This window comes from Hydra vulgaris, chromosome 01 (assembly GCF_038396675.1).
Source record: "Hydra vulgaris chromosome 01, alternate assembly HydraT2T_AEP".
NCBI classification, from domain to species: domain Eukaryota; kingdom Metazoa; phylum Cnidaria; class Hydrozoa; order Anthoathecata; family Hydridae; genus Hydra; species Hydra vulgaris.
In genome coordinates this window covers 7533916-7547930 of record NC_088920.1, presented here as the reverse complement: position 1 = coordinate 7547930, position 14015 = coordinate 7533916, and the positions used below count along the sequence as shown (strand labels likewise).

At 29.9% G+C, this 14015-nt stretch overlaps 1 protein-coding gene across 1 annotated transcript; it reads right to left on the bottom strand.

Moving 5' to 3' along the window:
* Positions 1–12433: 12433 nt before the first annotated feature.
* Positions 12434–13183, bottom strand: LOC136074036 (zinc finger BED domain-containing protein 6-like). Its single transcript, XM_065786334.1, has one exon. The coding sequence runs from the start codon at positions 13181–13183 to the stop codon at positions 12434–12436; it is 750 nt and encodes a 249-aa protein (XP_065642406.1).
* Between the last annotated feature and the right edge of the window lie 832 nt (positions 13184–14015).

Below are 14015 nucleotides of genomic sequence, written 5' to 3'. Positions count from 1 at the left end.
AAATGCAAAATTTGTTCTCGCTTCTTATCTTAATTTGATGACATTTTAATTAAAATTAATTGTTTTGATAACAGAGTTGTTTAAATTTTGTATAACACTAATACAATAGACATATGTTTTGTCTATTGTTTTCATAAAAATAAAACTGACGATCTCCAACTTACTCTTATTTAATTCTAATCTATATAAATATTTTTTAAGCAAAAAATTGTATACATTAGTAATGTTATTAAAAAGTAATTTAACATAACTGAATCACGGAATCGCGGAATTACGCACAACACAGAAAAGCGCAAGTTTTAGTAACTAGACAAATAAACTTTAATTTCTCGAAAAATATTTGTTTCAGCAATGAACTTTATTTTTTAATAACATTTTCGGTTTTAGTAAGGATTTCAAAAAGTAATGGAATCTCACTGTACTTTATAGAGTCACAGCTGTCGTTTGTGAGTATTTCAAGGTTACCTCACACTTTTTTGTTTTAATAATACCTAGTGGAAAATTACTTTTTGAATTTGGTGCCCTCTTTACAGTTCTTGGGGAGGGGGTCCAACCCGCTAGTCACGTCACTGCTCATTACACGTCACCGCTAATCACATCATATTTTCAATGAGAGTAGTCATCAAATATTTCATGAGTATAACACTTTCAGAATTATTGTATATTTTTCAAACTCTAGTTTTATATACATTACACTATAAATTGTTTTATACTTTTATGTGTGTAAATGTCATTGCGAAAATAGCACACACACAAAAGATATATATTTTAACTTATTCAGACAGTGTAAAACTATTATGTTATTTTAAAAAAAATAAAGCCAAAAGTTAAAAAGAAACATAGTACAAATTACAAAAAGATTCCATAAAGCCGTTTCCCCAGATCAGAGTAAAAATTTTATTTCAAATGTTTTATATAAACATTATGTGTTGATAATAGTACATTTATTTTTTTTTTGATATATGGTTTGTCATTTTCATAATAAATTATATACAATATTTTTTTAGTTAAGAGGTAGAGATGTGCGAGTGCATACAGAAGACAAAAGCCTTATCATCTAGCCGCGTTGTATCATTTGCAAATTTAACAAATAATAAACTTTCATTTAAAAAAAATATTACAATCTCAGTAAAATAATATTAAATACTTTTAAATAAAAAGTGTTATATATATATTTTTCAATATAGCTTAAAATAAAAAAATTAAAATAAATCAAATTTAAAGGTAAGCAATGATGTAATGGTGATAACACTTTTTAACAAAATGAAATGTTGAAAAATAAAAGACAATAAAATAAAAATTAAAAATAAAATAGAATTTGAGATACGTCATAATCAAGTAGGGAAGACCGGGGCACGTTGGCCAACGTGGTAGGTTAGCCCATTCGAGTTTATTCAAAGGCTAGACGCTTTAACAAGCTGGGAATCTAGGTGAAGGTTGGTAGTAATTCATTCCTTTTTTCAAAAAAAGATATCATATTTATTGGACCATATTTGAGTGTGTGGGGCCGTTTTAACAATTTTTGATACATCAAAGTAAATTTTGAAAAACTTATTTAACATATTTATACTCACTGACGTTTGACAGTGCAGCATTATTCAAGTACCATAATTAAAGCTTATAGTGTAAGGATTATTTTAGTATATAATGTTCCACTAAATTAGGTGATGGTTTTAGGAGAAATTTGTTCATACTCTAAACATGACAATGGGGCAGATTGGCCCTATGCAACGGGGACACGTTGGCCATGTGGCTAACTTGCCCGTAGATTTTTAAAATAATTCAGGTAAATTTGTGACGGAAAAACTGTTTTCGTTATAAAAATATTAAAACTTGTAAAATATATTAGATTAGAAATAAGCCTCATAAACAGTTTGGCATTGGTTTTTATACGTTTTTTTGGGTTTTATGCGTCGATAATAAGTAAATATCACTCGTATACATAATATTTAAATTTGGATAAATAATCGTAGTATAAAATGTAATTTTGACTTAGATTTACATATATCTAAACTTAAATATTGTATATATTTATATATTATTACTTTATATATTATTTAACTTATAATATAACTTATATAAGTAAATTTAATTAATATTTAAACTTTTACATGCTAGTTATACTTACATGTATAAATTTAATACTTTATACATAATAAACTTTACTTTTCATGCTTAACACTTAAATTTATATATGATATATAAATTTAATATGACATGAGTTATGCAAATTATTAATGATTAAAAGTAAATAAATATTTAGTATTTTAAAAAAGGAAAGTATAAAATGTATTTTTTTAAATATATAAGTATGCAGGTATATAAATAATTAAATAAAAAAGAAATAGTCAAATATAAAACATGTAATAAAGTGTACTTTTGGTTTTTGCATTTTTTTTAGACCTACCTAAAAATGGTACGAAATTATATTTGCAAGTCACAACGTGGAAAAGTGTTAGAAGAAACAATGTTTTTTGCAGTGATACAAGTTACAAAATATAAAAGATCAATTAGAGCAGTTAGCAGAGAATTTAATATACCGCGTAAGACTCTTGTAAGGTATTGCATATCCAAAAGGTTGCCATTTACATCTAATGCTTCGGTTCAAACTAAAGTAGAACTTGATTGCCAAGTGATTCATTCAAATTCTAACAATGATAACACACTTGAGTTTGATGTTACTGCAACAGATACTGGATTTTTAAATTAAAATTACTTACCATGGAGTAATTTTAATTTTTTAAATTAAAATTACTCCATAGAAGATTAAACTACTATTTACAATTGTCAGACGTTTTTAATGTTTTTTTGAGTAATTTCGAGTAAAGTTTGAAAAAAAAAAAGTGACAATAATAAAAGAATGTAGTAAAAAGTTAAGCAAAAACTAGTTTTAGTTTGATTCGTGCTCAATACTATAACTTGCTCAATACAAATCTTAAAAGAAAAAAAAAAGTCATTTGTGTTTGACCTTAGTTCATGACCTGGTTTCTTACTTGGTTTCTGCTGATGTAACTGACACATTCCACTAATAGACATAAAAGAGCTCAATAAGTGCCAAAAAAAAAAAAAAAAAAACTCTAACATCAAAAAGCTTTATTGTCAAAAATTTTAATTTATAATAATCAGCAATTTCATAAAAATAAACTTTAAACTAAAAAAATTTGTATTAAAGTAAACAAAAAGTTGCACAAAATTAAATAAAAATAAAATACCTTTAATGCACTTTTTTTAAGGACCTTTTAATCTATATTTTAAGCACTTTAAAATTATTTTTTCATTAGCAAAAGATAGCGGCAAACCTAAAATTAAAGAATCCCTAAAAAATTTGGAACTTCAAACAAACTTCAGCTTTAACACTATAAAAACAAAGAAGTACTAATAACTCGCGTAAGCCAGTTATTTTTTAAAATAAAAAGTTGAAGAAGATTATAGGTTCTAAAAGGTTAATGGTCCTATACTAAAAAAAACAAGTGGATAAGAAAGACTAGAGTCTCTTTTATACCTTACTACCTGAAAAATCATTACGCCTTTTTTTCATTTTTGTCCAATTTCGAAGCAATTTTGCCCCACTGTGCGTCAGTTGGTCGATAGCAGCAGCTTAGTAATACATTTTTTAGACTTATTATTTAAGATTTAAGTAGTTAAAATTTCTTTATTGCCGTCAGAAAAGCTAAAATCATACCTAACGTAATGCGCAATACTTTTCTTTACATAAATAAACACTGTGTTTATTTGTATGTCTCTCTTGAAGTTTCATTTAAATAATATCAAAAACACCTTTTGCTTCTTCTTATAAGTAAAGAAGCTTTTTAAATTGTGACTTATGTTTCTGATATTGACACAAAAGTTTGTAATTTGTTCGCCGTAATTTGAACGAAAAAGAGATTCTTCTATTTCACTTGGATAATAGTAAAAGCTATCATTATTTAAATCATGGCAATAATTATTTAAATCATGACAATAATTATTTTTTTTCATTTGATTCTACTAGAGTTTTCATTTTAGAAAAATTAAAAGCTTAAAATCGCATGGTGTTTAAAATTGCTAACTTCAGAGAGTTATAGAATCTCCCTTTTATTTACGCGACAACTATTTTATTTATGCATATCTTTAAAAAATTTTTTATCAAATTTGATTACTGCATACCTACTCTCCTTATGATGCCTTTTAACTTCTTCCCAAATTTTTTTACGATATACCAGGGTTTCTTTCGCATATTCCTCATTGACAAAAATTCCAGTGCTTTTAAGTTTTTTCACAGATGTTAAAATTATCATTACAATTTAGAAGTTTGATGACTATAGTTTTGGTAGGCTCTCTTTAATTCTTCCTTTCAATAGGCTTGCTCAATCACTAAATAATAGCCAATTCCTAATTGGCTTTTAAAGGTCTTTTAACTGCTTTTGCGCAGTCCCACGTTTCAGATTGCAGTTCTGCAATACCATTAAATCTTAAATTATTGCAACGAGATCTATTTTCTAGATCTCTCTCTCTCTCTCTCTCTCTCTCTATATATATATATATATATATATATATATATATATATATATATATATATATATATATATATATATATATATATATATATATATATATATATATATATATATATATATATATATATATATATATATATATATATATATATATATATATATATATATATATATATATATATATATATATATATTTATATATATATATATATATATTTATATATATATATATACTTTTCAAAGCATTTATTTTTTCATTGATCTTTAGATTGAGTTGAGACAGCATTTTCTTGATGTTTTCCTCTTGGAAGTTAGTACTATCTTTAATGTTGCTTGTATTTTTTCAGGTATTTCAACGCGGGATTTATTAACACTAAGTTCTTTTTCAAGTTTATCTAGTATGTCTGTTATTATTTTTATGTTGGATTATTTTCGTAAAAGTATTTTCTTGTTTTTTAAGCAGCTTTTTATTTCTTTTAAAATTGTTGGGCTTCTGATCTTCAAGCTTAGATATTATTAGTTTCTCAATATTTTTTATCGATAAATTTATCTTTGCACAATTAAAAGTAATAACAACTCTCCTTCAAATCAAAATTTCAAATTACCTTACAAATGCGGAAAAAACTTTAAAAGAAACATTCACTTTTACAATTCTTAAAAACATAATTTTTAAAAGAAATAAAGACAATGACAAACTTTCAATTTTCAAATTATTTAAGTTTTCAAACTTCAAAAAAGTAGATCAAAGCTACACTATAAACACTTCCAAAACAACTTCCAAACGACTAGATTGACTTGGAAAGTATGTCTTTAAAAATAAAAATTCGCTTTACTGAAACATGGATAAACTCATATGACCTTAATAATTTGTCTCTTTTTTCTATTCCTTATTGATTTTGTTTAAAAGACAAGTTAACAAACGTGGTGGGAGGGTTTCTACCTACCAAAATAAAAATATCGTACATCTCGTTAGGAATGATTGAGGCGTTTCTGACACCAATAAAGAAGTTTATAACTATTGAGATTATAAACAAAACGTCATTTAGCACTTGCTATTGGTTACCTGAAGGCAGGAGCGCGAACTTTAGTACTTTTTTTTGGAACTAAATATAATTTAAAAAAAGCTCAAGAGAAAACAAAAAAATGCTATATTATTGGAGATCTTATATTATACAATACACTTAAAAATTTCTTTGACTCTTTTTTGAAGCTGCAGCTCTTGCTTTGATTAATCGTCCAACAAGGGTAACATAATACTCAACGTCTATAAATGACAATATCATAATTAAACAAATAAATAATATATTAAATAACAAAATTAAAAAAAGGATTTTAAAATCCGACCGTTTCCTAATTTTTTGTTGTGTAAATGTACACAATTTGTATGTTACTAACAAGATATATGAATAAGAGGCTGTCCATTAAATACGTCAACAAAATAGGAAGAGGGGGTTCGGGACAATTTTTGACAAGGGGAAGAGGAGGAGATCAAGAAAAGTAGACGTCAATAACTTTACTTTTTTAAATAATTTTAGTTACTTCGTTACTAGACACGCATACTTACTTACTTACTAGCCATGCATACTGGCTGAGAAAAAAAGTATCAAAACGAGACTATTACATGCCAGGAACGGGCGGCCTGTCACTTGCAATATAAGTTGCTCAGTAAGAGAGAGATCTTGGAGTTCTTATCTCAAATGTTATTATCACTATATCTTATTTCAAAAATTATTATCACTATATTTTTTGTTATTTTCACTATATTTTTTGTTATTTTCACTATATTTTTTGTTATTTTCACTATATTTTTTGTTATTATCACTATATTTTTTGTTATTATCACTATTTTTTTTTATCATGTGCGGCCGTGGCACAGTGGTAAGAGCGCTTCTTTTATAAACAGGAGATCCAGGTTCAAAACGAGCTCTGGACATATTTTCGCGTCACGGTATTAAAGAAGGCGTTAACTTCCTGGTTACATGCTCATCCGCGGTGCTCTGTGACTAGACCCTTAGGACTTCTTAGGGCACCCAAAAAATAAAAAAAAAGCACTTTTTGCAGCTGCGATGAACACTAACCGCTCTTTAGAGTGGCTGTAAAAGTCTATTCGCAGCCGTACTTTTTCACTGTAGAATGAAGTGTACACCACATATGCTCGTCCTCACCAAGAGTACGCTATCCAAGCGTAGCCACTTTACCAACAGGCAGACATAGAAGCGCTAGAAAAAGATCAAAACCGTCCTAAAAAAACCATTTCTTAGGTTAGGCATTGCCCCGCTGAGCGGGGAAGAGTCATGTTAGGTCGTACGACACTTGAAAAAAAGAAGAATAAGAGGTGATTTAATTCTGATGTTCAAGTTCAACCGTGGATTTGATAAAATAAACTTTGACGTATTATTTAAGCGTCATTTGTTGTCAAAGTATATTATGCTTGGTCATAATCAAAGCCTTGCATAGCAAAGATTACTCAATTGCATGCCAAGAGAGAAATTTATACAAATTGTGTTGGGTCGCAGTAAAATACCCTGCGGCAAATAATAATTGACGCTACTTCCGTCAACATTTTCAATAAATCGACTAGATAAACATTTAAATTAGTCAAAGAGAACATTTAAACGATAAATGGAAATAAACTCTCTTCACATTTGTTTCAAGTAATCTATTGTGTTCTAAAAGTATGGTACTTGCGTCGCAGATTTGCACAAGTATCTAAAGACTGCTAGTATAAAGATTTCTGATGCAGCACACCCTTGCTGGTAATTTAAACATAGCGAACATATATGATTTTTCAAATGTCTTTAAATTTATTACGGGTTTTGTAAATATTTTAAATTATTGACCACTAAAATAAGCTAAACTAAATTTAAAAAAAGGAAAATTAGGCAGCGTTTGTAGTCTTGTGTTACATACTCACCCAATCTTCAGTATTTTAATGACATTTTCTATATTCTACTTTTTTCAAACCGTGTTGTACTTTAAAAATACCGAACACGTACAGAACAAAATGAGCACACAAAAGTTTGTGTTCGTTGGCCTGATGTAAAAACAAATGAAGATTTATGTAAGTACCTAATCTACATTATATTATTGAATTTAGTTGCAATTTAATATAGTTTTAAATTTAATTGCAATTTGATAAAATTATGTAACAATTTAATAAATTACTACATTACAGTTTGCTTGTATTATTTATATTTGCTTTTGTTTAAAGCATAATGTCTCATAATTATAACAAGCATAGTGTTGGAAAACGTGCATACAACACTAGTTCTAATACCATTCCTTTGGAAGATCGTATGGGTGCAATTATTAAAGGGTATGTCTATTCGTCAAGCCTCAAAAAATTTTAGTATACCAAGAAGCACTATACATAATAAAATGAAGTCAAAGCATAAAAAATGCATTGGTGCACCAACCATGTTTACTTATGATGAGAAGCAGTTATTTTCATCTAGAATCAAGGTTATGTGTAATTGGGGATTTCCATTAAATAAACTTGATATTAAAATGTTAGTAGCTGGTTATTTAAAATCGCAAAATCGTACTGTAAAAATGTTTAAAAATAATGTTCCTAGTGATGATTGGGTTTCAAGTTTTATGAAACGTTCACAGTTAGCCCATAGAATTGCATCAAATTTATTTTGACAATATTAGACTTGAGTTGAAGAAATTCCACCTTGAAACACTTGGAATTATGATGAAACAAATTTGCATGATGACCCTGGAAATAAAAAAGTTGTTATGAAACGTGGAACTAAATACCCTGAGAGAATAATGAATAGCAATAAGGCTTGTTTCTTTATAATGTTTTGTCAAAATGGTGTGGGAGAATTTTTCCACCATACACAATTTGTAAAAGCACACATTTATACAATTTATGGAAAGAATATGGTCCAAAAAGTTCTCACTTTAATAGAACCTAATCTGGCTGGTTTGATGAAGATTGGTTTTTTCGAACATTATTGCCATGTGTTAAGCAACAATTTGGAAAAAAAGTATTAGTAGGTGAAAATCTCTCTTTCCATTTAAGTCATAAAGTTATTCATTCTTGTGAAAAGCATAACATTAGATTCTTATGCCTTGTGCCCAATTTAAAACATTTGCTTAAATCTCTTGGTGTTGCATTCTTTGCACCATTAAAAAAAGCATGGAGAAGTAAACTTCTGGATTGGAAACTTACTTCTCGTGGGAAAAAACTTGCAACCCTACCAACGAAGATTTCTCTAAGTTGCTGAATGATTTAATGACATCCATTAATAAATGTTCGAGAAAAAATTTTATAAGTGGATTAACAGTTTTTTGTTTAGTGCCATTTAATCCAAACGTGTATTTCAAATTACCAAGTGAAAACATCTTGAATCCTCGTAAAGCTTTAGACCAGAGCCTTTTAGACATATTGAATGAGAAAAAAATGAAAATGGTGGTAAGATGTTACACAAAGTAAAAATAAGAATAAAAAAAATATATCGAATAAAAACTTAAAACTGAACAAGGAAAATCTATTTCTGTAGAATACGATAGTGAATCAGAAACAGCATCTGAAGGTAAATCAGTCTCTATTGAATTTATGATAGATTATTGAAGAGATGCCTAAAGTTATTTTAAAAAAACAGTTGATGTTACAAATTGTTTGTTTATTCTTTAGTACTCTCTTATTTTTTGCTCTTTCTGACATTTAATAAAAAAAATTTTTAATCATTGAATTAAAAAATAATTGAAAAAAATCAAATTATTTTAGCTAATATGTTTTTTTAACACTGTTTATATTTATTTTTATTGTCCCTTTTTAACTTTCTAAAAATATTATAGGTACCTTTTTTATCATTGTAAAATTTGAAAATTAAATCTCTTTGAAAATTAAATCTCTTTGAAATAAAAAAATACTCTTCGTTTAAATAAAAAAAAAATAAAAAAAATTAGTATAATTAAACAGCAAGCTATGTCTCTTTAATATGCAGAAGTTAGCCTTAATTTTTATTTTAATAAGCTCTTGCACTAAACGCGAGGATAGTGGTCACCTTAATGGTCACCTTATATTACGCTTTATAAAAAGTAAAGATAATATTCTATAAGGGATCGTCTATAAATTAGGCAACGCAAAAAATATTTTAAAAATGTAAGTAACGGGTGATGCGGAAGTTATCGGACAAATCCTAATTTCATTATTTGAGCATAATAATTAGTTTTTGTGGTTTTATGCGTAGGCATAAACGTTCTATAATATATAAACTTTATTATTTGAAACACAATTATTTAAAATGAGGTTCAATGCAGCTGAACGAGAATCTTTTCGAAAGCGACTAAAAATGTTTTTTGTAGATAAACCTAATATAAAAAAAAAAAAAAATCGTAAATCGTTTTGGAAAAGAAGGATTTGGTCGAAGTACAATATATGATAACCTAAAAAGACTTGAAACTGTTCAATTGTTTTCGAACAGAAAGCACCCTGGTCGTCCTACATCCTTGACTAGAGAAAAAAAAGCCGAATTAACGAGACTTGTCAACAATCGAAAAGGGGTCAGTCAGAGATAAATAGCTATTAAATTCGGTGTAAATCAATCGACAATTGGTCGTCAGTTAAAAAAAATGAATATTAAATATAGAAAACGCGAAAAGACTCCAAAATACACTATAGAACAACAAATAAAGGCAAAGAAAAAAAGCAAGAAACTAGTTAACCAACTCTATAAGACAAAATCGCTTCTAGTCATCGATGACAAAAAATACTTTTGTTTTGCAGGGGACAACATGCCTGGAAATTCTGGATACTACACAAACAACAAAAAGACATGCCCAGAAAATGTTCGTTTTATAGGAAAAGAGAAATTCAAAAAAAATATATTAATGTGGATAGCCATATCTGACTGTGGTATGTCCGAGCCATTGTTTCGCACTTCCAAGGCTGTAGCGATCAATTGATCAATCTATATTAATGAATGTTTAGAAAAACGACTATTCACAAGTATCATGGAGACTTTAACTATTTATTTTGGCCAGATTTAGCAAGTTCTCATTATTATAAAGATTCTCTAAATTGGATGGACCAATATGTCTATTACGTTGATAAAGAATCCAATCCCCCAAATGTGCCTCAAGCACGACCAATTGAATATTTTTGGGGACATTTGGCACAGAAGGTTTACGAGAGAGATCGGCAAGCTTCAACAGAGCAAGTTTTGATTGATCGCATTAAACTAAAACTACAAGAAATTGATTTAAACTTTTTACAGCCTCATATGAAAGGCGTCAGAGCAAAATTGAGATCAATTGCAGATGGTGGTGTTTTTTCATATAAAAAATAAATGCTTTATTTTAAAAAAATATAATTGTAGTTTGTTTTTTTATTAATAAATAAGTTATTGACGTTTTTATTTTATCTGTTAACTACCGCATCACCCGTTAATGCAGTTTTATTTTACTTTGGAAAGTAAGTGTTATGTTTTTTAAATATTATATTTACAGCATTGGAAAAAACAGTTGCAACCAACATCGAACAATGCTAAAAAGTGTTCCTAATTTTACATGTCTTAAAAACGAAACGAACTATACTACCACATCAAACAGTTCAGGAGTCTGGAGTCATAGCATGCCATGACATAAGCAATCAGCTGACAGGTGACAGCACACAGGCGGAATTTCGTTGACAAGTGCCATTTTGCTGCGGACACAACAAGTGCAACTTTTTTGGTTTGATTCATTTTCTTAAGTCTGGTCCGTGTCAACGTCACGGAAGTTTTTTAATAATTAAAGAAAGTATCCAGAAGTTTCCAGAAGCATGCAGAAGCTTCCAAAAGTTTCCAGAAGAAGCATCTGGAAGCATCCAGTAGCATCTAGAAATATCCAGAAACATTCAGAAGCATCCAGACGCATCCAGAAGCTTCGAGAAGCATCGAAAAGAAGCATCTAGAATCTTCCAGAACAGGTTCACACAGGTTCGTTTTACTATATAAGAGACATGTAAATCGACATGTAATTCAGTCAGTATATGGAAGTCAATCAGTCAGTATTATCAAGACCGTTATAACATGTTAATTTAATACTTATGCAGATTTTAAAAGTAAAAACACCAAAATTAGTTATATTGGTACAGGTGAAACAGGACCAAAGACACCAAGGCCCAGGGGCATTCCCCTTTTTAAAAAAATTGATTAATAAATATACTTTTTTTTTCGAAATAAGGGAATGTTCCCCCTCTATTTTGAAAACCGTGTCGTCGGCCCTTTGAAATAATAGTAACAAAGCAAGTAACTTAATATTAAACAATACATATGTTTGTATGAAACTTATTATTATTAAGAAGCAAATAATATAGTCATAAGTAATGGTAAAAGTGATCAGATACACAGAATGTTGTCTTTTCAATGAGCTTTTACATATGATATTAGTACCGTTAGTACTGATAATTAAGAAACGGGAGGTTCTTACTCAAAAACACAAGCATTTGCACTCGTTCCGGAGTTAACCGGCTTCTTTTCCGGTCGCAGATAAGACTCGCAGTACTAAACAACCGCTCCGAAAACACTGTACATAGAGGCGTCCCTAAATATTTCTGTGCTAGTTTTTTCATGTTAAGAAATTTGGATTTCCTCCAGTATTCAAAGACGTCCTCGTGACTTTCAAGTAGAGGTTCTTTCAAATACACTGCTACTTCGTCTGACATTGTGCAATGCGCAGTATAAATCTAAAACATTAAAACAATTTATAGGCTTGCAATATTTAAAGTACAATATTAATATAGAAGCACAATACTTACTACAGAATTTGTGTTGATTAATTGGTTATATAATGACCAGACAGCACCTGGAGCAGGTGAGGTAGGTTCTTGATTTTCAGCAGCTTTAATTTCATGACCCTCGACTATGTCCAATGCATTTAACTCGCTAATTAATAAAGTAACAGCTTTCTCAGCCATCGTCCTGCTCCTAAAAATCTTGTTTTTAAATCTGGGATCTAGTATTGTTGCAAAAGCATATAGGTTCGTTCTCGCAGTCTCCGTAACGTCGATGCAAAGATTGACACAGAGATTCTTTAAAATTTCCGTAGTCCTTGATGCGATCAGTTGACATGTTAACTGCATTTATTATTGGGATAACTTCTGATGTGGTCACTTTCGATGAACTTGCAGTAAGCGTGACCTCTTCAAACACTTTTAAAGCAGCAACGAGAGGAACCACACTGTCCCATTCTCCGTTTGACAACTCCTTGTTTTGCCGAGTAGCGCTTGGGAAACGTGGCGTTACCAACAGAATCGCATCTTTTTGTTCAATTAAACGGTTCAGCATGTAGAAGGTGCCATTCCATCTAGTTGGCTCATCTTGAATAATGCTGTATTTAGGCAGTCCCAGAGTCTCCTGAGATAGTTTCAAAAGTTTGTATGACTTAACCGAATGATTAAAGTATCCTACTATTCTTCTACAGGTAGCAGTTAGTAAAGATATGCATTCATTGTCGAGGCAGCCGTCTTTCACAACCAACTGAAGTGTATGGGCAAAACAAGGAATATTTGTAAATTTCCCGACTTCCATAGCAGAAACAATATTTCTGGCATTATTTCTTATTACTACATTGAGTTTTTCAAGTAGTCCCCAACGCTCAAGTGATTCATTCATAAAGTTAACAAGATTGGTTGCGGTGTGGGACTCACATGGAAAAGGTACCACGTCAAGACAAATGTGAATTTGTTTCATATCTTCTGTGAGGAAATGTGCTGTTGGGCTTATGTAATCAACATTGGCTGTTGAGCTTCACATGTCGGTAGTTATACTAACATGATTAGCTTTTTTTGCCTGGAACTGAATTTTACTTGATACCTTCTGATAAATGCTAGGAATTTCAATAGTCGAGAAGTATTTTCTGCTTGGTATCGTATACCTTGGCTCCAAAAACTGTAGTAACCTCTTGAAACCGGGATTTTCTACTATACTAACAGGTTGGTTATCTGTGCATATCATTTCAGCAATAAGCCTTGTAATTATTCTTGCCTTCGAATTTGTAGATGTGAGAAGCCTGGTCTTTGCAAACACTTGGTGTATTGTTGGTTGTTTAGTAGATGAAGATCTAGGCTTCATTTTTATAGAACTAATTGTGGAAGAAGAGCTTCTAGTATTGATCTCCGAATTCTGAGACTTAGGGTTGAGACTTGTGAATGCGGATGCGAGTGTAGTAGATTGAGGTTACCTTGGCATAGGAGTTTCAAACGCAGGGTTAGGACTGGATTTACAAGATGGTCCTGCGGTAGAGCTATCCTCGCATATATTAAAATCGATAACGCTAGCTTTATCATGTTTCTGATTTTTGATTTCAGATTTATGGAAGGTTTTTAAATGCTTTAGCATGTTCAATGTTGTGTGTGACTGACAAACTCTGCCACCACCCCTGGATATAGCAGTTTTGCAAAAGTTGCATATTGCAGAGTTTGTGTCATTTGAATTGATCACAAAATAGTCCCATACCTTGCTTTTTTTACGTTTTGGCATGATAATGACACTATATATATATATGTTTATATTCTGAAATTAA

Coding starts and splice junctions, on each gene's coding strand:
- LOC136074036 (XM_065786334.1), bottom strand. CDS start 13,183: ATGAAACAAATTCACATTTGTCTTGACGTGGTACCTTTTCCATGTGAG.